General features: G+C 38.6%; 1 protein-coding gene across 2 annotated transcripts in view; it reads right to left on the bottom strand.

The window, feature by feature from the left end:
* The window catches only part of ANKFN1 (ankyrin repeat and fibronectin type III domain containing 1), a 68,046-nt gene that overhangs the window by 2,639 nt on the left and 37,547 nt on the right, over positions 1–27,860 (bottom strand). Inside the window, exons 7-16 of one of the 2 annotated variants that reach the window (XM_035891634.1) lie at positions 25,793–25,900; positions 19,120–19,219; positions 17,874–18,006; positions 17,142–17,258; positions 13,170–13,385; positions 10,953–11,119; positions 9,361–9,511; positions 7,422–7,590; positions 3,829–3,995; positions 287–506 (exon numbers count right to left, since the gene is read on the bottom strand). In XM_035891634.1, the coding sequence (XP_035747527.1) occupies positions 287–506; positions 3,829–3,995; positions 7,422–7,590; positions 9,361–9,511; positions 10,953–11,119; positions 13,170–13,385; positions 17,142–17,258; positions 17,874–18,006; positions 19,120–19,219; positions 25,793–25,900 (1,548 nt within the window). Of the gene's footprint in view, positions 1–286; positions 507–3,828; positions 3,996–7,398; positions 7,591–9,360; positions 9,512–10,952; positions 11,120–13,169; positions 13,386–17,141; positions 17,259–17,873; positions 18,007–19,119; positions 19,220–25,792; positions 25,901–27,860 lie in introns of those variants that run through there. The other variant, XM_035891635.1, reaches the window with a different exon arrangement.

Genomic DNA, 27,860 nt, shown 5'->3' with positions numbered 1-27,860 from the left:
ATAGCACTTGTCTCTTCCAACCTGTTCATTAAATGATCTGGGACAGTGAGGTGACAAAGTTGGCTGATGATGAGTGATTATTCTGAGTAGTTGAAACTAAAAAATTATTGTAAAGATTGTAGAAGAATCTCAGCGTATTGAGTGGCAAATAATTGGCAAAATGATTCTTAGATTACCTTGGAAGGTATGGGAAAAAATGTACTGTTATAAAAAGATATATAAGAACTGTTACAATTAAAAGTGAGCTCAAAGATTTTGCTTGATGAACAAAGAAAAATTCTCTTACCACTCACAGCTTTTCTCCTCTGGATTCTAGCCTCAGGTGAAGGGGGAGGTGAAGGAAGACAATCTAGGTGTGAAGAGGTTGAACTGATTTTCTTTTGTGAGTGTTCTTCTGAAAGATCGACGAGCTTCTTTATGGGTAGGCCAGCTGCTGGCTGCTTGTATCTTGCATACTGCAGTGCTTCTGTGATCCATCTCATTTCTCTCCAGATCTCATCAATTTGCTGTACAGAAAAAAATGGTGAAAAGGTACAGTTAAGTCCGTGCATTAATTTTACCGAAGTGTGTATTTTCTTCAAGTGCCCAAGTAGGTGTGTAGTCACTGCCAACAGAGAGAAGCAGGATCCCCTGACAGGACACTTCAGATTTAGGTGGTCTGAATTGCCTTTGGTTAGGTGCTTATTCTCCTCCACCACTGCAGAGGCTGCTTGGGGCCACCAGATTCTCAGATTAGGTGCCTCAGTTAAGAACCTGTAGTTAGGGGTGAATCCAGGCCTAAACTCTGATATGGAAAGAAGATGAAAATTGTCTTTTGATGGAATAAGAAAATTGTCAATTTTGTAGCACACTTGAAAGTGGTTTCATTCTGTACTGGAATGAAAGCAAGACTTCTTGAGCATCCTTGCAAACCCAGGATTATGTTCAAAAGCAGAGTGCTCAGATCAAGCCTAGTTTTTAACTGAAGAAGAATATACATACATGTGGAAGAGTATATACAAATGGAGGGTTGAAGCACAGCTATGAGCCAAACTGCAGGTTTTTTCCCTTATCATAATTTTGGTCTGCATGCATTTTACTAGTATAAATCTACACTAAGACAGTTCTAACACATGCCTGTTGATGGCAATAAGAGACAAGTGCCTAAATCAATAGCAGGGTATAGCTTTAAGTATCTATGCAGAGAGGAAAGATGCTGTTTAATGTGGGCCTTGAGAGTCTTTTGATAATGGAACACTTTTAATATCTTCAAGCAATTCAAGACCTTTGATGACTGAGCAAATGTTGCTGCAACCAGCAAATGACAGTAGCTGTGAGTATAATATCCTTCCGCTGCAATATCCTTTCTAGAGCTTCCCTTGTACTTCTTTTCCTACAGAAGACTCTTCATTTAAAGAAGTGAGCCTTCATATTAATATTGCAGTGTTTAAGGGAAACTGCAGTTACACAAGCTACATTCTGCAAGAATGCAGAATGAGAGCCCTGGGTCAGTAAATGGATAGATGAAAGTGGGTGGTACTTTGTGAACTGAGTAGTATTAAATAGGGAAGCAACAGAGGGACCAGTGAAAAGGAGACTGCAGACTGATACATTCTAAAATGAGTTCTCCAGCAAATACTCTTAGCTAGAGATACTTCTTCACAAAATGCACATTCAAAGTGTGAAATTTATTACAACAGGATACTGCAGTTGCCAGATTAGCTAGGGTAGTTCTTGATGAGCCATGTTAGAGACAGGATAGCTGGGTACATGAATTTTGTTTTGACCTAGTATGGCCATTTTTATGTAAAGGTGAAATCCCGACTCCAATGATGTCAGTGCAAGCCTTGCCACTGAGTTAATTTGAGCTAAGAATATACACTGATAAGAATAGTAAATGGTTGAGAGATTAATTCATAATCCTACATCATTTCAGGACTTCAGTGTAGCTCCATGAAGAGAATGCCAGTTAGCAAACGTCTCACCTATTTGATTTTAGAGAATTTATATTTCCTTTCTGTGATCCTTCCTCAACACCAAACAAAAATCATACTGCATGCAGTTTAGTAAAATGCAAATCCTGTCGTTTTTCTCTGTGATGCCATTCTGCAGTGTCTCCTGGGATAATGGACCAGTCATTTTAATGAACTGTGGTTCTTTTACAATTTAGGAACGTTTGAAGCATTATGCTATATAAATTACAGCTTCAGTTTTAGTTTCAGAGTTTCAGTGTCTGTAGATTTCTTTTCTTGCTGTGTAATGTTCTGGTAAAGACTCCAAGTACCTTATCTGCCGGGTTGTTTTTTTTTTTATTTTTACTTTTCAGTTGCCCTCTGACTCCTTTTCAGAACTGCATTTATATAGACTCCCTTGCTCTTTACAATGTTTGGTTTGTGTAGTGACTTCAACACTGTCTTAGATCTAGGATCACACAAATGCTCTTGCGGTTTTGTGGTCACCACTGAAGATTGCGGTATGTGGTGGGCTGAGATATTTTTGCCAATAGGTGGAATACAGCTGGTTTTCATTTGAGAGGAAACCTAACAAGGCTAATACACTGTCACAATAATTCAGCACAAAACACTGAAGTATAAAATGCTCTCCCATATTTTCCCAGCGTATATATGTGACTCAAACACTTTGGAGAAGAGGAACACAGAACTGTCTATACTGTGCATGCATATTAATATACATATACTTATTTTTGATGTGAAGGATAAAAATTTTCCAAATGCTCCTGCATGCTGGGAAAAAGCTAGATTTTCTGAGCGTGAGAAGGGGAAGATGAGAAGGAAGGAGATGACTGATTGGTGAAAGTACAATGGAACATTCCTCTCTGCTGCCCTGCAGGTTGCCAAAAACTCCGAAGTGGACAAGGCAAAAGGGAATCTGAATTCAGAGCAAAGAGGAACAGAAATATTATCATCTTGTTCATAATGATGGAGGGCCAAACATATTATCAATGGGATAAAGGTTGTCTTGGCCCCTATTCCAACAGAAGGTCGCTTAAATATTAAGAATATAGAGCTGTAAACTTATCTGCACCTCACTTGGAGAAAGACAGATCAACCATGTCCATAGAGGCACTCTGCAAAGGTCATGAGTTTTATCTATGAATAACCAATTGCCCAAATGGTTTGCAAAAGGGCAGGCCTTGCTATGCTGCACAGTGGGGTGTAGTTTGAAGATCTCTAAGCTGAGTAGATAAAGTCCTGATCTGGGAATAGTATAGGAAAATCAGTGTGAGAGACAGAAAATAAGCAAGATAGACAAGTGTGATAACACTTGTGATCCTTCTTCATTGGGGGACTGAAGCAGTTTTACTGCATGGTGCTGGACAGACTTACAGATACTTTTAGGGCTAGCCTGCCATCTTAAATGCGGAGCTGCTTTCTTCACTGTGATATTGTTGATGAATATTGTCTCCACAACCTAGTCTGAATTTTCATTTTATTTTTTTTTTAATTGGCAATTTATCATAGTGAAAAATGTCCTCAGTTCACAAAGACAGAGAAAAACTATTACACAAACGAATGCCCAAGCATGGTACCAACTTACCTCACATTAGATGGGAGTGAGTTTTACAAGCAGACTGACACATTTCTTTATAACAGTCTAGTATAACTGTCATTTGATTTTACCCATAAAAATCCTTGTATAAAAGCAACAACTAAGGAAATCATGTTCTGGGTTTGAATTTCATAAAAACAGAATTGCACTTTTGATACAACTGCTCTTTTTATGATGTCTGTGAATAATTCTCCATTTAGATTTCAAATTACAGCCCTATGCAATTTTTAAGAAAGCCACCTTAAAATCTCCTTGGAATAGTCAGAAACAGACTATTACCTGTATGTAGTCTATAACTTGCTGGTGTCTTTGTTTGGCTGCAGCGACTTCACTGTCTGAAATTGCTTCCCTTAGGGATTGCTGGGTTTTCAGAGAGTCCAGCTCTATGACAGCAGAAAGGCGGCAATACAGGCTTATAAATTTTTCCTTGTAACAGCAAAAATGAACTGTGAAAAGACCAAGTGCAAAGGAAACACTGTTATATTCTGGTTATGAAATATGAAATCCTTAGGTTTCAGAACACAAATTTTATTAAATACAATTACTAACTCTCTGGATGGGTTACTTTAAGCTAGAAATAAATAACACAGGCTCTAATTCTCCTCTCCTTTACACTGGATTTACTCTGTAACTTCACTGATTTCAAAAGCGTCATTTCTAATTTATATCTAAGTGAAGGGATAATCAGGTCCTTAGTATGCAGCTCCAGAGGCTATTTTGCCCTTGATAGCTTTAATCAGAAAGGCTGTTTCTGAGGCTTTTATAGCTCATCACTTCTTTTATCAAGAAAGTAGTGACATGACTGTAAAACAGAACTCATCTTTTATTTTTTTAATTGAGTGTTTCAGAAGGAAAGTTTCATTTTGAGGAATGATAACTTTCTTTTGGGCTAGGCTAACAAATCAGTAAGTTAAATGTAAATGACTTAGCAGTAAAAGCATTTCAGTGGTATCACAGTTTGTGTGAAACAATTAGAACTCTTCGGTGTTATCACACATCACCCTCTGAGCTCTCATGCAGAACGGTAACACAAAGTTCAGAAATGACCTCTTGCTTTGTGCAATTTGACTTCAGAGTAGCACCAAAGTGAGCTACCTGTGAAAGAGGTAACTAGATAACAGCGACAGGGACACTGCAGCGCCATGGAGCTTCACAAATGTTTATTTATCTGGCCTCCTAAAGCTGCCTTCTTCCAGAACCTGCAATTGCTCAGGCAAAGTTTACCAGTTACCTCTGCAGACTGTAGTACAGACATACCAAAACTTGCTGAGGGAGAACAGGTTTCAGAAATACTTCCCCATTCATTGGTGCTTCAATAAATGCAAGCATACAGCATGATCTTGTTATAGCAGCGAGTGCCAGTTGCCTTACTACGGCTACCTTTCTGGATTGTGGCATGATATTTTTCAGGGTGTCTCAGTGTAAATTGCATATATTATTCTTATCATAAATATTAAAACAGAAACGAAAAGTGTCACGTATCTACTTATCCCTTGAAAACACCATGATAAGAATAACTGAGAAGAATTACTCAAAGTAAGAAATCCAATCACAGAAACATCATTAGCGTAACAATAAAGGCCTAATCTGAACACAGAAATGCCACAAAAAAGAGTGAAAGGAAGAATTCTACCTTCTGGTTTCCCAATGATGCCTAGATATTGCAGGGATCTAGTCTGAATAGTGTGTGGTCTTACAGTATATATGCCATATGTGGTGGACTCTTGAGTGAATTACAGCCGCGGTTTCAGCTTCAGTGCTGAAGTTTCTAGCCTTTGTGGTTTTAAGTCAGACCCTTTAATGTTACTTTAACAAATGTTACTTCAACATAGTCTTTTGTGGTTATGCAATTATATAGTTGGTAGCCACCAGCTAATGGGGAATGGAAGCTTCTAATATTTGAGATGTGAATCACAGTCACTTTATAGAACATCAGGGATACATATATAATAAGTCATATAGAAATGTCATCTGCCTTTGGCCAGATGCTTGCTTACTTAAAAAAAATACTCAAAAGTAAAATTCAGCTTTCCATACTGTTTTGTCCACCTTGAACTGCTTTCCCAATGCAGCAACTTTGCTAAACAGAGGTCTGCACCCAGAATGCCTTTTGAGCGATTACTCTGTTGCATGTTTATCTGCACCACATCATCCTGTTCAGTGTCTATTGCTTTGTCAGCCCATTGCAATCTATGTTGCACAAGTGAGAATGACTCCTGCCCCCGGCCTGTGTGCCACATAACCTGCAAAACCACTAGTGCAGAGATTAATTTCACATATGCTTCATGTGTTAATTTGCACAGTGAATACCGCAGTCGCCTCTCATATGGAGAAATCTTATGCTCGATACACAGAGTCTAACTGTAGACTTCAGGGTTGTGTGTCAAGAAGCCAGTAAGTCAGGCTTTAGGGCACTATAGCCATGGCCATATGACCCGAAGCACTGAACTAACTCTTCTAGTTCAATTATGTTAGTTTTCTCTTGAAGGGCTAACTTTTCCTTTGCAGACTACACCGGCTCATTTATTGTCTGTCTGTGCCACTCATAATTTTATGGCAGCTCAGCTGTTATCTGTCCTCCTGCAACCGGCATAAAAACCTAAAGTTGTCACTGGCACCAGTTTCTGTGCTCTGGCTGATGTGGCATAAACACAATTGCATATTCCTGCCTGATCCAAATGAAGTTTGTGTTGCTGGATGATGGTAGGTCATTGATCTATTGTGACTGCGGAAATGTAGTCTCAGTAAGACCCTCCATCAACATCTAATATATCTAATACATCTACCAGCTCCTACATTAGTGACTCTAATGGCACTTAGCAATGATATATATAGGAGATAGGATGGTGCTGGTAACGGTGTCGCATAATCACCTGCGAGAGATACCACTGAGGACACAGTTACTGCTAGAGACCTATTCTGTAGTCGCTTCTTGTGTACTGACCATCAGTTTTGGCTCATATCTTTCTCTCTTCTCCAAGGCAGAGGAAAGAAAGATATCCAGTTTTACAGGCCAGAAGGAAACAGAGCAGGCTAATGTGTAAAGCTCAGCAGTCTCCATACTTACAATACACTTTCTAAAAAGAACTGTTAAGTCTTTATGAGCTGCTTTTATGTGGAACCTTTCTCTTTGTGGACCAAAGAAGAAATGAGAAATAGAGGACCTTGAAGCTAAAGCATCTTATGCTTTCTGTAAGACAGCTGGAAAACTCTGTTTTGGGGAATTCTTACCCAGTCAGCAATGCAGTGGAACAAGAGGGCTGAATCTGCTACAGCACAGGTTTGCTCCCTAAAGAAATAGATTAAAGTCCAGTGCTTTGGCATTTTTCACAATAAAAGGCTTTTCCTGCACTTTTCTGTGAATTAGAAGGAAAAAGATGACCTTCATGTGGGAAACTCCACTCAGACCTTTCACAACGTTGTGAGGGAGTCAAATCTTGAGCAGGACTGTCTGCAGTCAGGAACTGCAAAAATTCTCCCCTACAAAACTGGTGATTATTCTTGTGACAATTTAGAGGGATTTTTTTTTTTTTTATTTGCATCGTCTTTCACACTCCAGCCTTGCTATGTTGTGTGTAATTTTTTGGTTCTGTTTTTTAAAGAACATCGTCTTCCAAATAAGCTTATAGACACATACTGGATAACTGTGGGCTTTGCTCTATGCTTTGCATTTCAATAACGATTGCTACAGTATATGCTTTAACCGCTCTGCTCCCTCTATAACTTGTACACAGTTATAGGTAGTGTTGTTGCCAAAGCCATCATGTGATTTATTGACTCTCCACTGGGACAAGGGGGAAAACAGATACAACTTTGTGATTTTATTATAAGGAGACTGGGTTAATATTTCTAGGTGAAGCAAGCTACTATACCAAGTTCAAACATCTGAAGAGGGAGGTTAAGAAATCCTGAGTGTGGGGTGTAAGGATTATTCTGTCCTGGGGCAGTGCAGACGTCGTCTGAGGCGGGGAGCAGGAGAAGAAAGGAGACATTGTGACCCAGTTCCAACACCTCCTGTGTATACAGACGGAAGTGCTTAGCCTGTAGAGGGACACGCGCGGGGGAAGAAATAGGAGAGAATTACAACATGGCACTTATATAAACAACACCCCAAATGATATAAAACATTAAAGAAAATTTGCACAACATCAAGCTTGGAATTTTTATAAAACATAAATATTTGGGGGGGGGGGCTAAATGTGGGTTCATGTCACTACATAAAATAAAGATTTAAAGCTGCAATGTTCCACATTAAAACAACACACACAGGCACAACCCCCCTGAAAACAACATTTATGTTTCTTATTAGGCAGAAAATGATCACATGCCATGTGCTTTTCAAGATTATGATTGCATAATTATGTGAAAACATGAAAATGGATTCAATTAAAAACCTTTAAGATTCAATTTAGGGTTGGTTAAGAGAAATATGCAGCTCTCCCTCAACACAGCACCGAAAAGATTTAACAAGTGCTGCAGCAAGAGAAAATGGCACACACAGGAGCTGGCCTGAGGCTGCTATAGAGCTGCTGTGTGCGGCACTGCATTTTACCCTGGGTATGCACCAGTGCCACTGTCCGTGATTCTGTTTACCACACGAATAATAAAAATACATAAATATTTCTTTGGAATTAAAAATTCAATTCATTAACATAGAAGTTTGGTCCTGAGTCATCAAAACATTTACAACTGTCTTTAACTGCAAGGTTATGTTTATGTCTATCCGCACAATAGGTGAGCTTAAATGCTTGGCTGAACTGCAGCCCAAGGAACATACTGCACAGCAATTTAAATATTTTAGTCCCTAGCTCAAAAAAAAAAAAAAAAAAAAGAAAAAGATGCACAAAAGCTATAACCTCCAAGAAAATACACTAGCATAGAGACCCTATTGAATTAGAGTGACTGACCACAAGGCAGCACACCATCTGTCTTAATTTTGGATTTACTTGAGTCTTACTTGGCTCTTCCCAGGCTAGAAGGTGCAGCACTGATGGATTCCTTTTTAAAAGCAAAGCCTAAACCTTTCAAAATCAAGAAGTGTAGAACCAGATTCATTTATTTTAAGGCCACATCTTTCTAGCTGCACAAACAGACGTTCAAGTGAATATAAAGATGATTTACTTCTACTTTAAGCCCTCTTTACCCTTGTAGACCAAAATAAAATGGAATTCATGTAAACAAGAAACAAACTCCTTAGCTTATTTTTTCATGGATCTTTCACATCATAGATTATCCTCCCTGACTTCTTTATTTATTCATATACGCATTTCTTGTACCTAAATGTAAAGCCAGAAGCCAGATACCTCTCCTCACCCACAGCAATCTGGAGGTCTGGAACTATGTGTTTTAGAAGTGCAACGTTTATCTGTGTGTAAAAGAATAGCAAAACACTGTGTCTTCAGCAGGCCTTTCATACACCCTCACTATTACGCAGTAAGTTGCCCTGCTTGCCTGGAAAAATACCTACTTTTCCTTGCCAGATGGGTAAAGGTGCTTGCGACTATTAATTTTGTGCAAAAGTGCTTATTTGCACCTGCCTGAAGTTGCACAAATATCCTAGTAGACGCAAAAATAGGAGCTAATTGAAAATTCGTCTCTTATCCTTGTATGTTCAAATATCCAGGAAAATAACTGTTTTATTGTAGATGTGTCCCCCCCCCTTAGAATAAATGACTACAAAACTTCTCTGATTTGCTTTTCTTATGACCGTAACATTTAATCCCTACTTGCAAGTTACACAGTTTGTAGCTTTTTGTTGTGTTCTTAAGAATCAGTGTTTAAAAAGGCGATAAATACCACAGAGGAAAATACCTGATGCAGAGGTAGATTGATCTGTTTAAGGAGAGCTTTCACTGCCATCTGGAGCTCATACAAGAACAATTGAGTAGGGCAGTCTGAAGTATGATCCATACTTTCCACAGATTCTGAGCCAGAAAGTGTTTGGATCCATTCCCACTCATCTCTGTATGTTGAGTCAAGTTAAAATTAGAAATATAACAAAAGTTCAGTGCACAAGCAGGAATTCAGTGTATGTGCATTTGGGATCTGTTGATAGTTTAATCCTCATATAGCAAAACATTCTAAACTTGTGCAATCCTGATTGTTTGTGGTAAAAAATCTTACTTTGAAAAGTTTAATTTTTCTAGCACATGTCCATCAGGCTAAACATTCCTTGCAAACCTCTGAAAGTCCAACTGCCTTTGAAATACTTCACTAAGGCTTCTCACTCCAGGGTTTGCTTGTTTTTTTTTTTTCCCCCCACATACTTCATTCCCTATCTACCACAATATTTAAAAAAGCATGCATTGAAAATGACAACAGTGACAACAGCAGGAAGTGTAATTTCTGTGACAGACTCTTTTGCACTCACTGGAGCCAAAGAACTTCCAGGTTTGCTCAACATATATCCATTCTAGACCTGATATACATGGGAATCATCTTTCTGGATCAAATCCTTAATTCACCCTGCCCAGTATTCAGTCTTGAAAAGCAGCCAGCACCAAACATTCAAGAAAAAAAAAGTACAGGAAACCCCACTACAAGATGAGTAATAGATGTGGTACAATTTGCTCCTAAATAAGGATCTGATCTTAAACTTCAAGAGTCAGAGATTGTTATAAACCCTGAAGCATTAGGCTTCATATTCCTTCCAAAATTTTGTTAGTATTAACTACTACATTCCGGATATCCTTGTTATCCATGTAGATATCCAGTTCCTCTTTCCTCATGCAAAATTATCAGCTGGTTGCTGAAATGACATGAGATTATAAACTCCAGAAAAAAGGCAATAAAATGTATTGCCCACTAGGCAAGGACTAGGAAGTGCAAATAAGTGCACTTGCCCGATAGATAAGGGAAGCAATGACAAAGGGGGAAATGGATTTCCCAGAGCACAGCAGTTCAATGGCTGATAGCATTTGTCTGAATATGTGTTTTCAATTGCTGTATGTAATCCATCTGTGGATTAGAGTGAGAAACCAGATATTACACAGGAGAACACACAGAAAAATCACCAGCACCCCATGGTCAGTGAAAATCAATAGAAAGGGTGACACTGAATTCACTGAAGGCTGAGTCAGGGCTGTGGACTATGATCTTCCTAACAGATATGTGGAAGATCATTACCACTGTGCAGAATTTGGGTGACCACAGACTACTATCCTTAGAAACCAATGGGCTCATATGAATGTGTTCTGGATAGGCCTTCAGACTGCTGGAAACACAGAGGTGCACCTGTTTAGTGCAGCACTGATCTCTGGGATGGTACACACCTGAGCCAAACTTTGCTGGCAGGTACAATTCTGCAATGGCAAAATTGCCTTCGCATTTAAACTTGATCAGTTGTTTCAAATGTAAACACTCTCTCTATATATGTGTGAGTAGATATGTATATATTCACTTACTTGGAGACATTGCTGTTGTCTCGGATTTTGACATGACACAGGACATTAGGCAACTTCTGCAACACAAGCACTTTGATTTGATCCACAGAACTGCAGAGTTTAAGGTAACCCAGATACAAGCCAGGAGGGAGGCGTTGCTGACTTCGTTTGTGATAGGAAAGTATGTCCTGTTTTAAGAGAAACAGTCCTACATTAAAATCTCATTTTTTTTCCACATAAGCGGAAGAGTTTGGGATCAAAAAGCAACAAATGTTTTTACAGCCGTCTTTTTGTTTCAAGAGTGTTCCCAATTCGCAAAGCATTTAAGCACATGCTTAAGCATATAAATAATCTCTGGTAGTTTGGATGCACTTGGACAACTTCTTATTTAAAGCTATACACAGGTTCTCTATGCTTTCCACATCATGCAGGAATTGGCTCTAAAACCCTGAGGTTTCAATCTTCTACAACTGTAGTATTTAAAGTAGCTTAAATAACACCCACCTCTGCACTCCTGTCCGAGCATTTCAGCAGTGAGCTGGGTCAGGGAACTGATTCAGCTGAAAAACAACTCAGGAATAGGAGCAGTCATTTTTCTGCCAGAGCAGTTCCCTGGTTCACGTCTGGTGCGTAGCTACACAGATGGAGCAGGGCAGCATTGGGAAAAAGCCATCATCGGGGCTGCATACACCAGTGCTGTCACCAAGTGCTGTTTTGCAAAGTTTTATTAATGGCTGTGTATTCTAAGCAAATACCTTTATCAACAAATAGAGCTTAGAAGGCATTAATAATGATGGTGTATTTGCTGAAGCCAGGAGACGTTTTTAAGGCTATGTATAGCAGTCCTCCAAAACTACCCTAAAAATGATGGCTGCTGCCATCCTGAGAAATGTGTGCTTCTGAAATGGGTGAGGATTAAGACACCTGGCCTTATGCCTTTACTCTTGGAACCATCAAATTATCTGCCAGTGCTATGCTTGGCTCTGACCAATGCAATTAGACCCTCATTTTCACAAGCACTTCACGGACAAAATACCCATTCGATGATTAAACAAGTAATACAAGAAAGGGTGGGCATTAGATAGGAATGTGTAAACCATTAGGGGAACATTTTTTCCACTAGGATCTCTGTGGAAATCTGATCAGGCCTGTATTTTGGGTTTCCTAATATAAAACTTTTGCCCAGATTGACATTTTTCTACACCTTTAACACATTTTAATGCATTAAGTCTAACATAGATCAGGTAAGTTTTATTGTCTTTTGGAAATTTTTTAATGTTTCTAAAACCTGGTAATGTATATTTTGATTGCCTGTCAGTTTCCGGTACGAAAAGTACAGTCTCTGCCCAAGAAAGTGCCTCTAATTCAAAAATTAACCACAGCAGTCGTCATCTAGTTGAGGTTACTAAAGAAGGGACTAAGACAATGATTTGTCTTGCAGTATTTTGGGTAACCATGCAACTGAGTTTTAGAGAGATTGTCTGCTGACATTTTGTGAGAAATAGGTTGCTGTTACCTACAGAAAACACGCATTAATCTTATGTATTAATCTTTATGTGAACTATCTGTGTTTGATATGAGTTGACAGATAACCTGATTCTTGAAGGGCTGAAAAGCTATGGCTCTCAAAGATGTTAACTGAACTGACTATGCAAAGTAACTTCTAAGATCAATCCTTACTTTGGTATTTTTCAAATTGTGAAGTCTAGAGGCATGTTATGCAGAAATTAAAGGAGGGTTATGGTCAGTAAAGAATTCTTTAGCAACTATACCGGGCTCCAAGGAACTCTGAACCCCACAGAACAAGTTTATTAAGTATAACAGTAAAGTTTTAAACCTAGATTTAGTGTTCAAGGTTGGATGGAAAAAATCTTATGGAGTGTAGAAATTGTGTCTGTATAGGTGCTTAAGAACATCCCAGAGAATTTTAGAGGTTGTTATATCCCTTGCTACAGAATTCTATAGCATGGTTTCCCGAAACTGATAGAAATTGTACTATTCTCTGCTAGGACTTTGAAATAATTTCTTTAGAATCTCATGGATATTTTACATATTAAGGATCTGATCCCAGACTCACTGGAAGTAATATAAGTCTTTGCTTTCAATGGGAGCCTTGCCATTAATTTTATTGGCCACTGGATTAAGGCCTAAAATTCTACAAGACTCTTCCAAAAATCAGGGCTCTGGCACAGGCTTTACAAAAGCAAATAACATACAGTAAGAGAAGCAAAGCGCTACCTGGATTGTTATAAGCAGGATGTCTAATGCTGTTGGCTCCTCTGGAGTTGAAAGGGATTTCCTCTGGCTTTGTAGTTTGGATACCTGCATCCATTTGCCATTAAAAAATGAATAAAGACTCTCTACTTCTCTTATAGTAACTATCAGCATATTGCCATGTCGATCCTTGATCGGCTCATAAAAGACTCTGCCCAAGTTGTGAGTTCCCAGCAAATTCTAGAAAACAAGCAAATTATAAAATGAAAGTTATTTATTGCCTATCAGGAGAGTGGTATTTTTTGAAACTTAACTTTGTGCTCACTGTCATCAGTCCTATTGACTTCAATAAAAACTATACACACAATGTTTCTCAAACCCTTGCCCTACAGTCATATCATTCATTGACAAAAGGAAAGGTTTTCCCTACGTTGTGTTTGTGGGTTGAATTATGGATGTATTTGGCCCAGCAGTGTTTGGTCCAACATTTAATGGAGAACATCAGAAAGACTATTATGACCCAATGCCATTGTAAAAGGAAACACCTCAAAGTAATTCACTTATTTGGACAGAACCTCCTATTTTTGCCCAGTCATGTAAAGATAAAGGATACAGTTTTCAAAATCACTCAGTCTTGGTCTAGTGGTGATTCCTTTGGTATCAGTGAAGCCCTTCTGATTTGAACTTACTGAAGAGCTAGGTGCTTATCTTAACCTCCCCATAACCAAATGTCAGAGATGATACAAAATTCTTCTTCTGCCCCCAAATCATTCATATTGGATGCTTCAAATGTTTGCTGTTAGGGTCATCAACTATAATCTCAATTTTCTGTTCATTTAAAAATTATTCAGATTATTTTCAGCAACAAAAGCAAGAGGCACTCATATCTGTGTTGAATGTAAATAATTCTGGAGCTGAACTGTGCGGTGTGTTTGTGAAGGAACACAGAGGAATTTGAAGAGATGGGGACCCTTTTCCTTTTACTTCAGATACCAAGAATGTGCTAGACAAAACCAGCAGAAACTAACAAACTACTGGGGCAAAGCTCTCCAGGAAAATATGTGAGGATTAAAGAAAAGTAATTTTAAAAGCCTCCACATAAAATACATATTTTGGTCAAAATCCCTTTCCTCACACAGTAAGGCATCTGCTTATAGGTGCAAACACACTCAATCCAGTGACCAGCCACTGAAGAGATTCCCAGATGTCTTAAAGAAAAATGCCTAACATTTAAAATATGCTCATTACTTTGCGACTTTGCAAGAGATCTACAGTAAGCTGGGTAGGGATGGGGGTAGTTTAAAATGAAAACTTCAATTCACAATGTGGTACATTGTGTGTTCAGGGAAGTGCTGTACATTAACTTAATGACATAGTAAATGGATAGATTATCATGAATTTATTTATCTGTACTTAGCTGGCAATATTTACTTATAAACTGTATTATTAAATTGTTTATAAAGTCTAGGTAGTCAGCACAGCAACTGCCCTTCATGTGGCACATAACTTCGCTATTTCAGCTGTATGTGTCCCTCGCCAGGGCATGCTGGTGATGTTTGTATAGCACCTCCCCTCTTCTTTTTTTAACTGTTCCAACTTTTGAGGTTAGCCTCCATAACTGATAAACATGGAGGGTTCTGAGTACACATTTTGTATTAATCCATGTGTCCACAGGTGGGACAAATCATTGCAGGTAAGTGTTACCCATCTAGTTGTCATAATAATCACCGTAATATATGAATGTGCCTAGGTGAAAACAAACTTCTTTACTGTCACTGAGTTTATATTCTGTGTGGCATTCCAGCACAGAGAATGGGGGTACCTACTAATATGAATACGTGACTAATTCATATGCTAAAAAAGTTTTGTGTATGCTTAGCTTGGCACCCCGCCACTTGCGTTTTGTTTGCTTTAGTTGTCTAGTGGTAACAACAAGCAAAATTACTGTCTCTGTTGTCTCTGAATCTACTGATCTAGTCCCTTAGCAGTTGTGTTGTCACTGATCTTTTCCATTCTGTCCTAAATTCCTGTGGAGTCAGTCTATTAACTGCCTCAATAAAATGTATTCAACCGTATAAAATTTATTGAGATCCTTCCATTGGTGGATCTCATTAGGCCACACACCGTTAGAGGTTGGCAGATCAGTGACAATCCTTGTGTTCATAGGGGACCAAGCTAAAAGAACAAACGTTAAGGACAATAAATTTGCCAGAAATTCAACAGAGCAATATACCACATGGACACATTTGCTATAGCTCTGCTCTTAACATCTCTGGTAGCAAATAATAACACAATGTACTAGGAATCTTGGTTATCCTGAAGTGCAGTCCATGCATACTAGCAACGCTCTGTTAAAGGCAATCTGCACAGAGGGAATGAAACAAAGCTAACCAAAGGAATACGTGCTACCTAAGCTGAGCTAACCACACCAGAGGGAACACTCAGCAGATATAGTTAAAACCTTCTCTAGTGACAGCTCAAAGGATTGACAAGCAGCTGCTGCTTAACACAGGTGGTCCTCCAATAAAGGTACAGCAGACTGGCATTCCATATATTTCGGGATACTTTGGGGAAATCAGTCAAGACAGGTGGTTGCCCAGGAAGGCTAGTCTCCTGTACAGCGTGCTTTGCCAAAAGATGTAAAACAAACCCCACGTGGATTTTCTTAATAATGGCCACAAAGTATCTGGCTCTCATAGCTGCTATAAAAGCCAGCTTATTGCATTGACTGGCAATAAGAAGAGGGATGGCTGTGTGGCTAATACATGAGGCAAGCAATATGAAGATCTCCATTAATTCTGTGGCTGTACCATAGATTTTTTTCTGGGAAGCTTTGGTGACTTCATTCAAACAATGCCATTCTGTGATTCTGTGAAAGGTAGGAGAAGGTGAGGACTGGATATACTTTTTCTGTGAGAAGCATGCACACATCTTTTTGAAAATGTATTTTCCCACAAAAGTAAATATTTTCTGAAAGTGTCTGCCTTCCAGCTAGAGATTTCATGTTATCATTAAACCCATTCTTCAAAAGCTTTACAATAAATGTCAACATTTTCTGCTGGAGAAAGTGTAATTACTATTTGCATAACAAACAGTGGACCAAGACACAGAAGTTCAGTACCGCTCAGGTTGTGTCTGCAGCATAGGTTGGAATGGAACCATCCTAAGAGTCACTGCTGTGCCTTAACATCATGATATGAATAGTGCATGTAGTGCTGTTGTCCCTACCTCTGTGCTGAGGGGTCAGCACAAGATCTAGGCATCACTTAATCTCTCCTGGTCTCTGTTTTTAAGGTTCTAAATAGATCTCTGACTGGCTTTCTGCACAAAGGTGTATTTCACGTCAAAAAATTTGGTGGCTCAATTATGAACTTAATGAAAGATTCATTTTTATTTCCCCGCTGACAATCCACAACAGCATAGCTACCTTGTTTGTCAAACAGTGTAGTTCTGCCCTAGAAGCTGTACTTGATCAATCTGTAAGCCATGGGTGACTAAAGAGTGCTATTCTGGCAACTTCAGCAGTCTTCTTGTCCTCGCTGTCGGGGACAGAAGCTACCTACTGCTGCAGGTTCCCATATAGCACAAGGGAGTGCTAAATCTTACCCAGAGTTTAAATGCTTCATTAATATATTAATAATGAATAGGCCTTCTAAGAGGCTTTTGAGCAGCAAATATTAGGATTATAACTCTTGAATTCCCAATCTGCAAACCCAGAGGCTTATCTGTGGTCATTATTTACTGGTTCATATCTGTTTGTTTCTTTGTCTGCCACAATTGTTTCTTTCCTTTCTGTTTCCTACTCTTTACTTTTAATGTAACTCCTTCCTTCCAGCTGGCAAGAGAGGCTCAGTAGCTCATTTCATTGTAGATGATAACGCTGCTCCAAAGAACAGGCCAGTGGGGAGTGGTGAACCATAGGACAGCTGGCAGTACTATCCCTTAGAGATCGGAATCTCACTAAGCTAATAGCTAGAAATATGCAATGCAACAAACCTGTAGCTGCGCTGCTGCTGAAAGCATCTTTTGCCTGGCTTGAAGTGCTGTTGATGAGGACACGGATATAGACATATTCTGCCTTAGCCATCTGATATCATCCCACATGCAAGACAACTGCAAAAATATATCCAGTTCAATCAGTTTTTGTTCTCAGCATTTACAAAAGCAGAAATGAAACTAAAAGCATTTTGGACTTGGAAAAATCTGTAGACAGTGCTCATTTTGAGTTTCTGTGGCTGGCAATGAGTTGCCTAGATAAACATGAAACAGGTATTCAATCAGACACAGAAGTTCTGTAAACAGCATGCACCTATTTCAATTGCTTTTTGGACTGTTGTGTAAAACTGATTTACTGTTCTTTGGGGTATAAAAAAATAAGTGTGAAGATATCTTAAATGATGGCATAACCATAATACCAACTCTAAAACTTCTAGTTATTTCTTTAGGCTCTTCCTCTAAGTGTTCATGAAGCCTTTATGTACCCAAGTAGCAATCATTTATGTAGGATTATACATTTAAAAGAGCTAATTGTGCCACTGTCAGCAACCTAGTCAGAATTTAACCCATATAAATGGTTTGTGAAAATCACATTTTAACATGGGTGAAAGGTAAAAACATCATTTAGCTTTTTAATAATGTCATTTCAGATATTCAGAATGATAAGCTAAGGCCTGTGCACTGTTAACAACAAATTTGTAGAAGCAATATATGAAATTTGGCTCCCATTACCTTTGTGAACCACAGGAAATCCTGCATAACTGAACTACTGTGAGAGTCATCAATTTCCACAATTGGGATTTGATCTTCATTGGTTACTAATAAATTGTCTTTGTAAAAAAATATAACAGATAAGTAGAGTCCCCTAAAGAAAAAAGGAAACATTGTCAAACACCTTTCATGTCTGTTCATATCCATGCCAAAGTTTAGTCAAAAAATCATTGATAGTAAGTTCTGAGAAGACAAATTGAATCATCTGGTCTTAACTTCTGTGTTACATAGATCATGCAACTTCAGCCAGTGAATTCTGAAAAATACTTGGGAAGCTTATCATTTTAGATGATGTAAGACTACAGGAATCTAAGAAATTATGAATCTGTGCAAGCCACTGACATAGTTCTAGTAAGAATTTTGCCAGAGTAAACAGTAAGCAATGGAGGCTTTATGCCCTTTAGAAATCAGAAATTTGACCAAAACTTTTTATTATAAATGGGCTTAGTTCTGCCCTCGTTTGCTTCAGAGTAAATCTGAAGAAACTCAATTGAAATCAGGTGGGTTATTATGGATTTACATTAGTGTAATTGAGTGTAATTTGGCCAGCATATCTGCAAAACTGTTTATAGAGATCATTCCTTTCAGTATTTACCCTTGCAATTAGTTACATACGTTAAGTAGGTGCCTTAGGGAACTTAAAGACTCTGGAGAGCTCTTCTGAAAGAATCAAACCCTTATCAAAATACAAAGCAAAAAAAGAAAACTGAACACTCCTGGCAATGAAAGAAGAAATAATCCAGCATAAGCAACTTCTGTTTGCTAAAACAAATTATCAAGGCTGAGGGTTGTTTGGGTCACGCTGGGTTGCAAACCTAGCTAAAGATGTTAGAGAATTCTGGATGTGTTGCCTGTTGCCAGTGGACTATTAAAACATGTTATCTGAGCCCTGCATTTCATATTGGGAATGAAATCAATACCGTAGTTTCATTACTGAGCAGCAACAGAGTCAGTACTTCCAAAATACCTCAGTAACTGCACTTTGTGTTTGCACAGAATATTTCACTCTGTTACAATTCAAATAGCATTATTTTCCTTTCTGCTGCACCAGGCTTACATGTATGTGATTTTATCGGGTTCATTCTGATTGATTGCTGTTTCACTGGTACTGGAATCTTTTATTTCTAAGGTGCTTTTCACTATTACATAAAAGCAACAGCTGCTAGCTAAAACTGAGAATGTTTGGGAGATAAAATGAATGACAAACCGTTTCAGAGTCTTCACAAACTTGTTCGATGAATGGAAAAGGTGCTTCAGGCTTCTGGAAACAGATTGCTTGCGACCAGCATTCTGTAATTTAGAACTTTCTAAAATGCAAAATAAAAAGAAAACCAAAGCCAGCACTTAAATTTCAGTTAGTACCTCATAAAGAAACTTTCTCTCTTGAATCACAATACTACATTTCAGTCAGTGCCCACTATATTCCTTTAAAAAGAATATTTAAAAACATGCTCAAATACAACCTTGTGCTTATATTTTCATTATCTTAGTGATATGCAACAGCAAACAATTTCCTCACTTGCAGCAAACTCAGACTTGGAAAAATGTTTTGCTCCTAGGCAAAGTACAGCTTGAACCAGTACCACGTATTCTTAATGTTCCAAATGGATAAGAATTTTGCAAGTGGTCTCAAAACCCCAAGATGACAGTCGAACCGTTAGTCAACATTTTAGGGTATTGTAATTCCTCAGTTTCTGTCCATATATACCTTAAGCTTCTAAGAACTGAATAATTGGTGCCCCGGCAGTCAGTAACATGACAGCATCACCAGTCTAATCTAAGTAAAAGCTTTAAGGAAACAAGTAGATTGACCCTCATCTTTCTCTCTATCACATTAAGTGCATGTGCTTTTGCTTGGATTTTTTTTCCCCCATCACAACAATTTTCAGTCACCTGCATTGCTTCAGAGCTTCAACAGTTACATTTGCTCCATAGTAATCTGGAATCCAAGGAAGAGGTGTTTAACTTATTTGTTCGCTTCTTGTCAAAGCTGAGACCTGCTGTGTGCCTGCAAGGATCTCTGGACCAGCTCTCTCAATAGAAGAATTGTATAAATTAAAATATTTGCCCAATGTTCTAAAAAATGTGGTTAAATTTTTATACATTGTATTATTTTTCACTTTCATGAATGTGACGATGTCTTTTCTTCTCTCATGCATGGCCTGTGTTTCCTTGTAACCCAAAGAAAAATCATCCAGTGGGAACTGAAACTCACAAGCTGTGAAACAGCTGTGTCCACCTGTACACCTGTAAGCATATTTTAGAGGGTATGCCAATAGATGGCGGTCAGGAACATGCAGGATTGTATAATGTAGAATGCATTATCAGTTGTTGTTGTCCACATATGGCATTTAAAAGGAATGGGAGCTTAAAAGTGAGGTTTTTTTGCATTGTGTTTTGCGATGTCCTTCGTGTTTAATGCTGTTGTAAGAGGAACAGCAGAAACATTTAATTTAAAAAAAGAGTTAGTTCTTCAGATATTTACTGTGATCTGAAAAGAATGACAAAAAGAAAAATGTAACTGTGAAACTACATCCCAGTTTTCCAGGATCTGACTGTTAATTTGAATGAAGCATGGATACCCATCCAGACTGAAGTGTGAAACATTTTGAGGGACACCCTTCTCCAGTGGAGAAAAAAAATGACTTGTGAAGAACTATTTGCTGAAAGCTGCTAATCGGTCTGCTTAGGTGTTTTCAGAGTAACGTATTTCCCACATACCTCCAATGCAAAATAGGAGTTGTCTATCTGTGTCTCCCTAGTGGGTTCTAAGTTTGAACATTTAAAGAACATCTAAATTTGCGCTTGTCAAAACCCCATCTGTGGAAGTGCTCAACATATTTTAAAATGATGAATAAATTTGCACCATAATTTTCACATTGAAAACCACAGAAAGAAGACACATTGTTAGCAATAATTACCACTCTGCTGAACAGCAGGAACAAAGAGAACAAGGTTCTATTGGGGGTGAAATCATACAATTCAGATGTATGAGACTTATTAGATCATCAAATCCATTGTCTTTCCAGTGCAAACTTGTTCTCCGTCGCATATTCTCCAATGTGCTGTTCAGTTTAGTTTTAACAGACTCATCCAAAGCCATGACTGCTCCTTTGATGCAAGTGATCTTGGTTTTCTTTTCCTTTTAGAAAAAAATAATTTGTCTTTCTATCCATATCTCCTCAGATAATTTTTATTTTACTGTGAACTTTTTTCCAGTATATCACAGTAATGTAAACCAAATGCTACATGAAAACTCCTGTCTTACTGTTTCCTTCTTCCAAGGTTAAGACCAATTTATGAATATAGATTTAATTCTAATTATGCAATTTTTATTTTCTTCTATATTAAGGATGGAGGGAATGGAGGAGGAAATTGCTGAAGGCAAAGCAGCATAATTCTGTATGAAACACCCAGAGACTGCAGCATTAAAATAAGAGGGCACATTACAAGTGAAATATATCTTACTGGGCTATTCAGTGGTTTGGGTTTAGTCCACAGCTTTGCAGAAGCCAATACCAAAAGAAATAATGTAAAACTAGATGGAGACTGTAAACTCTCCTACATTGCTATTTGTTTTTGTTTTACAGTATAGTGTGTCTAGAAGCCAAAGAACATGAAGCTGAGATTAGAGGATAATTTGGATCTACAGGAAATGGAACTTTGTCTGTTATTTAATTAACTAATAAATAACATAGAGTAACCTTTATAGAAAAGCATCAGTAACCATAGAATAAGTTTATATTAATAAATGATACAGCAATAGAATTGTGAGTTCTTTTAATAGAAGCTCAGGAGCGAAGAAATAGTGGCCGAGATTAGAGAATTTCCAGTGATTAGATTTGGATCAGAAGCATTCAAACCTGGACTGAAGTAGGTAATTAACTACGAAGGTATATGTGCAACATGAGCCGTTTTTCTCTTCTCAGGTAGGAAATATAAATGTTTCTTTGCAGTTCGCTTAAATACAACAGATACTTAAAAGCAACATAAGTCGGTTGTGGAAGAATGAGAACAAAGTTGCATACTCAGGCTGCTTGTGTGCATCTGGGGTCTCTGCTCTAGAGGAATGTCTGTTATGCTGTGCCGTTTCTCTGAGGAGGAAGATCATCTGGAATTCTTTGTCCTATCACTAGACAAGCGGGTGCCTCTCCTCAAGTGGGGCAGATGTGAAGTAGATAGAATTATCTCAGTGCAAAATTATCGGAGATCTTAGGCTCACAAATCAGACAGCCTGTGGAACAGCTAAATATAATTTAGGGTGACCCTGAATAAGGAAGAAAATTAGCGCAAGATGAGCTAGATCCCACTGAAATCCTAGTGGAGGGCATAAAATGGGGTTTAGAGTTTTCACCAACTGTGTAACCATATGAAAATACATCAAATAGCTGAAGACTTCCAGACAAATTCAAACTCAATTTAAAGCTGCACATTTTTAGCAGTGCAGACAACTGACACTAGGGCAATGTGCATGGAGACATAACTCCAAGCAGAAGTTAAAGGTGTAAGCAGTGGCCAGACACCTTGATAGCTTGAGACCATGATAAATTCTGTATTACCTCACCTCCAGGTGGGATGTCTTTCAAAAGAAAATTCTGTATCTCATGAAGAAGCTAATGGCATGACAATCATATTACTGGGTGGTATATTTTGGATTACAAAGTCAGGCTCAAGAGCTGAAATTGTAACATCTTAAATTCCCTACCTGAACTTCTCAGTCTGTGGCTTGGCTCTCAAGCCTGCTTTTGTATAGTCTCACAGATAATTACAATCTGAACATTTTAAATGCCCTGTGGAATCAGAGATCCTTCTCTTTGTTAAATGCAATAAAACTATGCACTCTGCTTGTGAATCAAATTACAGTTAGAACTTTTTTATCTCACCTCTGTCTTGTCTAGTAAAATACATTTCAACCAAATTTCAGAAAGAAAATATCTGGTAAGCATTTTACTGAAAAGTTGGGTTCCTTTCTTAATGAAGCATCACACAATTACTTAATCCACTCAGAATTGTTTAGAAAGAATGGTCTACAAGAAAAAAAATACTTAAAAAATACATTTGAAGTGTTGCCAGGACATACAATTGTAGTAACACAGTTATGTTATAGTCGTAGCATGGTATTATGAAGACAAATGGATGACTGTTGTTTGTAATCATCAGGGTTTTCCAGAAGATTAAACAGATGAAAGCAAAGCTTCCTGAGTAATTCCCTAGGAGATTTCATCATATCACAGAGCAGGTTCAAAAGCAACAGCTGATCTAATTCCAAAAGCTCTTAAACTCACTGTACATTCCAAAGTATTCTTCCTTGTATTTTGGTAAGCTTGTTTTCCAGCCCCTAAAATGCAAAGCATAATAGGGCAAAAGGCAGGCTGCAGTGCAAAGCCTGAGTGAACAGACTAGGGCAAGACATCTGCCTGGAATCTGGGCAATTTAACCCTCCCAGATCATGCTGGAGCAACAGCACACAGCCTTACTCTTCTAGCTCCTCTATATTCTGAGGCTTTTGCCTATGTTATCCAAGTAATCTCAGACCTTTTAGATCAATTAGCCTCCCTTGCACTTGTCCTGCACTCTCCTTCAGCCGGCCTGAGCATCATGAGTGTGATATCCTGCAGAGGAATCACTTAGTAAAAAGTCAAGGTGCCAAGACCCCAGGTTTGAGTCCTGTCTCTTGTCTTCACCTAGCTTTAATTCATGCAGAGCTTGACTCTGCTCTCATTTATAAACCACAGCAAATCAGTGGTTGTAAGCAGATTCAAGGATGCTCTACAAATAATGTCCAGCTATTTACTGACAGTTCTAAAACAAATGAGGAAGACAGAGGTTACAATATTAACATATAATCAAAGAAGAGTGTGGTAAAGAGAAGCACGGTAAAGAATGGATAAATGCCTGGGCAGGTCCTCAGCTTATGTATAACAGCATATCCATGCTGACTTCTATCCATGTCAGTCGAATCATGCTAATTTACATTGATTAAGAATCTAGCTCAGGCTTTTGTATTATGTGAAATGAAAGCCATTATTTGTGCTTTTCAGTCATGTACAGTAGATTATCTTGGATCCTTGATCAAACTCCTGAGATTTCACTACGATTGATAAATACCAGAACCAAATTTCAGAGTCAAAGTGATGTCGTAATTCTTACATTTTCTGCAAACTCTTTCTCTTGATTCTTTACCAAATTACTGAAATACTGAAGTAGGGATTGGCATCAGTCATATATTTAAGGCAAGTTCCAAAGGCTTTCCTATTATGTTACAATCCTGATTTATCCAAAATATACTACTGTGCAATGCTAGCATTACAAGCAATTATGAGATTTTTTATTTGGTTGGAGGCAAGGGTGTTGCTCAAGCTGACTCCACAGTGTGGTACTGCCACATGTAAGCTCCCACATCCTCTTTCAGACATGCAAGAAAATGTTCTGAGCTGAACAGATTTTCTGTATTGTTGTTATTTATTATTTAAGGAAAAGTAGTTAGGAAATCAACAACAGAGTTGTCTGTGCTTTGCTTTGAGACTGGCATTAATTTCTGGAGCAGTGGAATTTTATAAGAACCAGGCACTGGTGTCAGATTCTCAGAAGGAGTGATTTTCTGCATGTTTATAACTGCTTCTGTTCTGGGATGGTATGTCAGTAAAACAATTTATACTAAGAATATTCTCAGATATTCCATCACTTATTCCCTGTTGACCAGGAAGGTGGCCTTAAAGACCTGAGATATGCACTAACTTCTGAAAGGAAAAACTGTACCATGGAAAAAAGACTTCTTTAATAGCATGAAAAAGCTAAGTGAGAGATAGAATACATCATCTGTATTTTCAGTACCAAGACCACCTGCAAGTGATAATGCTTGTATGAATTTTAATTAGAGAAACAACATTTTCTTGCAATATCTCCCTTCCCTTTCCAAGCAACATAGCTGAATAGTTTAAGTTGCTATGGTTACAATGGGTTGTGGCAGACTGTGGATCATCGTGATAGTGACATATTTGCACGTAAAGAACAAAGGCCGCATCTTTCCATTTCATCCAGATGATTTTAGCCTTAAGTATTGCTATGATTTTAAATCAATTGATGCAGCTTGACATAACAGTCATACTAGGTGAAGAAAAATGAAAACTTCATGGTAGTTCAACTTTTCAGTTTAAAATAAGTTCCTTTGCAATGGAGCATTATTACAGTTAGAAGTTTATTTTAAGAAAATAAATAGTACTTTTCAACAACCCGTATAGAACAGGAGTTTTTATATATGCTTTAAAAAGAATGCCAAGCTGTTGCCTTGGCTCTTGAGCTATTAAAGGCACAGTCTGTTTCTCATGAATGACGAGCAAAGAGCTGGCTGAGATTCGAAGTCTCTCCTAGTTTGATCCATTCTATTTGAAAATGTAGCAATCTTATCTTCCCACTGCATTGTGCAAGTATTTTTCATTATAGATTGGCATCACATCCACTAGAGTACTTAGTGTCTTCCATTTGGAGGCAGCCAAGTCCCCTCATTTGATCCAAAACAGTTGTTAACTCTCTAAAGTATTTCTTTATATGAAAAAATAAAAGAGAGGTCCTTGAAACATTTCAGTGGAATCCTCTGTGAAACTAATTTGTAGGAAAAAACAAATCAATAGGTGTGTAGGGTACAGAGGGAGAAAGGGTGTGTCTGTGCTTGTGCGCATTCTAGCTTTCAGATGTTTTCATCCAACTAATTTCAAGGGTTAAGAGCAAGATAGTGCGCTAAAGTGATTCCAGATGGGCCAATATTAATATCTTTCTTTTCCTGATGAATGAGAAGGTATGACCTAGTTAGAAAACTGCTAAAATTACAGGCGCCACAGAGGCTTCAGCTGGTGCCCTACCACATAGATATTTATCCTTACCTCTGCAATTATAATGCTGATGAGCTGCTCGAACCTGCTGAAGGAGACGTTCCAGGGCCTCAGTGTGTCCCCTGTGCCGAGGTTCTCTTCCACTGCAGTCTTTCCAGTCTATTGAACAAAGGAAATAAACAGAAATGAAACACAAAGGAGCAGCAGAAGGTTTTAAAATATTTCCTTGCCTCTGATACTTGGCTTTAGAGGAATTTTACATCTGGGCATGCTGGAAAAAATGGCAGTTGTTTTTAAGTGTGCTGTTGCTACTTGTATAATAAGTTTCCTTTGCCTTGTGCCAGCTAGGTAATTAATCATAATGATTATTAACAAAGAGCTCACAATCAGCTCCTAGAAGCTCCTGTAGTGACTGACTAGACAATGGCTATTTCTCTTCAGTACATAAACGGCCTCTGTTGCTGTAGTGTCAGAGCTGCTCGCAGCCTGTGCCGTACTGACACTCTCAGTACCTCACTAAAATCACACTATGCTCTCTGCATTTTGTTGAGACACCAGGAGGCTAACTGACTCTCCTACAGCTGTATAGGAAACCGATTGCAAAGCAGAGAATTAACATCTTCCTACACCCAGAGTTGGCTCTGTAGCCACAGAAACATGCTCTGAGTAAAATCACTTCTGAAAATCTGCTCCCAGCAGAGAAGCCTGAGCAAACGCTGGCAATTCCTGCCCTAGAGTCTACGGTCTGCTCAGCACTGCACTCGTGAGGCAAGAAGCTGCGGTTTCTGTCCCACATACCTTCAACCTACAAAAGACATTGTTTTCACTCATTTGCTGCTAGCTACAATCTCAGTCTTGATTTTAAAAACCAGACAATCTCATCACAAGTAGGAGGATGAAACTGTGTGTCAGAGAGAAGCTTTTTAATTCCAGACTTGACTAGTTTCATACTTTCATTATAATAAGAAAAAAGAATTGCACCAGTTTCCTGACTCAAGGTAATGGTGGATCAAGGTATTAAGAGATCTGTCAGCAAGGGAGACATGCTTCCATCTTGCTGGCAGGGAGGCCATGTACGTATTCACAGCTACCAACAGTTTGCTCACTCACTAAATATACAGATCTAGTTTCTAGTGCAAATTTGGAGTCAAGCATTCCTTCCAATGGGCTCACTATGCCAGGGATATAAATATGTGTTTGCTGCCATTTACTATAGCAGCTACAGTAAGCCTCATGAAAGGGTGGAAAGAGAAGAAGACATTTGCTATCCTTATAGCCTGTGGGCAGCTCTAACAGCTGCAGAGTGGCTATCCTGCACATTGTGTGCTATTGCAGAGATCAAGGGCCAGCTGCATTTATAGCTCTGTGTGGGGAGGCCAGTTCTTAGATTGCCTGCGAGCAGCTCAGAGGAACTGACTGGAACTCACCAATCTCAAAGTGCTTTGGTGTAATCTGGTAGAGTTTTGAACAACCTCATGATTTCTCTGTCCCAGTGGTTTTCAAACTTTTTGAGCCTCCAGATTGCTGACTACCTTAAAAATGACATGGAAATCAGACCAGCTTCCCTCATTGTCCATCACCCTCATTGTCCATCACTCACATGATAATGAATAAGCCTAGAGGTGTTACTATCTACTACGATTTCACAGACCAGCTGCACAACACTGGCCACCACTTTCCAGGCGGTTACTGTGTATGTGGGGGAAACAGGAGGACAGTGGCAAGCATTCACTGTCATGCTACACAGATGCATCTCTAAGGATGTCACTAACCTTTGATGCTCTGGAATTGGAATGGATCAGGATTAAGCCCTGAAGCTTTCATTTCCCTTGCATATTCTTCTGGCTGCTGTTACAGACAACTTTGTATAGTATTAATGTATTCACGTTTAATTTTTAGCTTAGGGCCATATTTTGTTATGCAACACTGGTGTAATTTCAGGTTGCTGCGTTCTTGCCAAGCACAAATCTGCTCGTTTTCAAAAGCAGTGGTGAAGGCAGTCACATGGATAAAGTTCTGCCCCCAGTAACTGCTGTGGTAAATAGCATCTTGTCTCTCAAGCTAAAATTCTGATGTTAGTATTACCTAATGAAATAATTTAAATTTAGGCTCTGATGGC

This window comes from Egretta garzetta, unplaced genomic scaffold (genome assembly GCF_000687185.1).
Source record: "Egretta garzetta isolate BGI_Z169 unplaced genomic scaffold, ASM68718v1 scaffold213, whole genome shotgun sequence".
Classification (NCBI taxonomy): Eukaryota; Metazoa; Chordata; class Aves; order Pelecaniformes; family Ardeidae; genus Egretta; species Egretta garzetta.
This window is presented reverse-complemented; position numbering and strand designations above follow the sequence as displayed.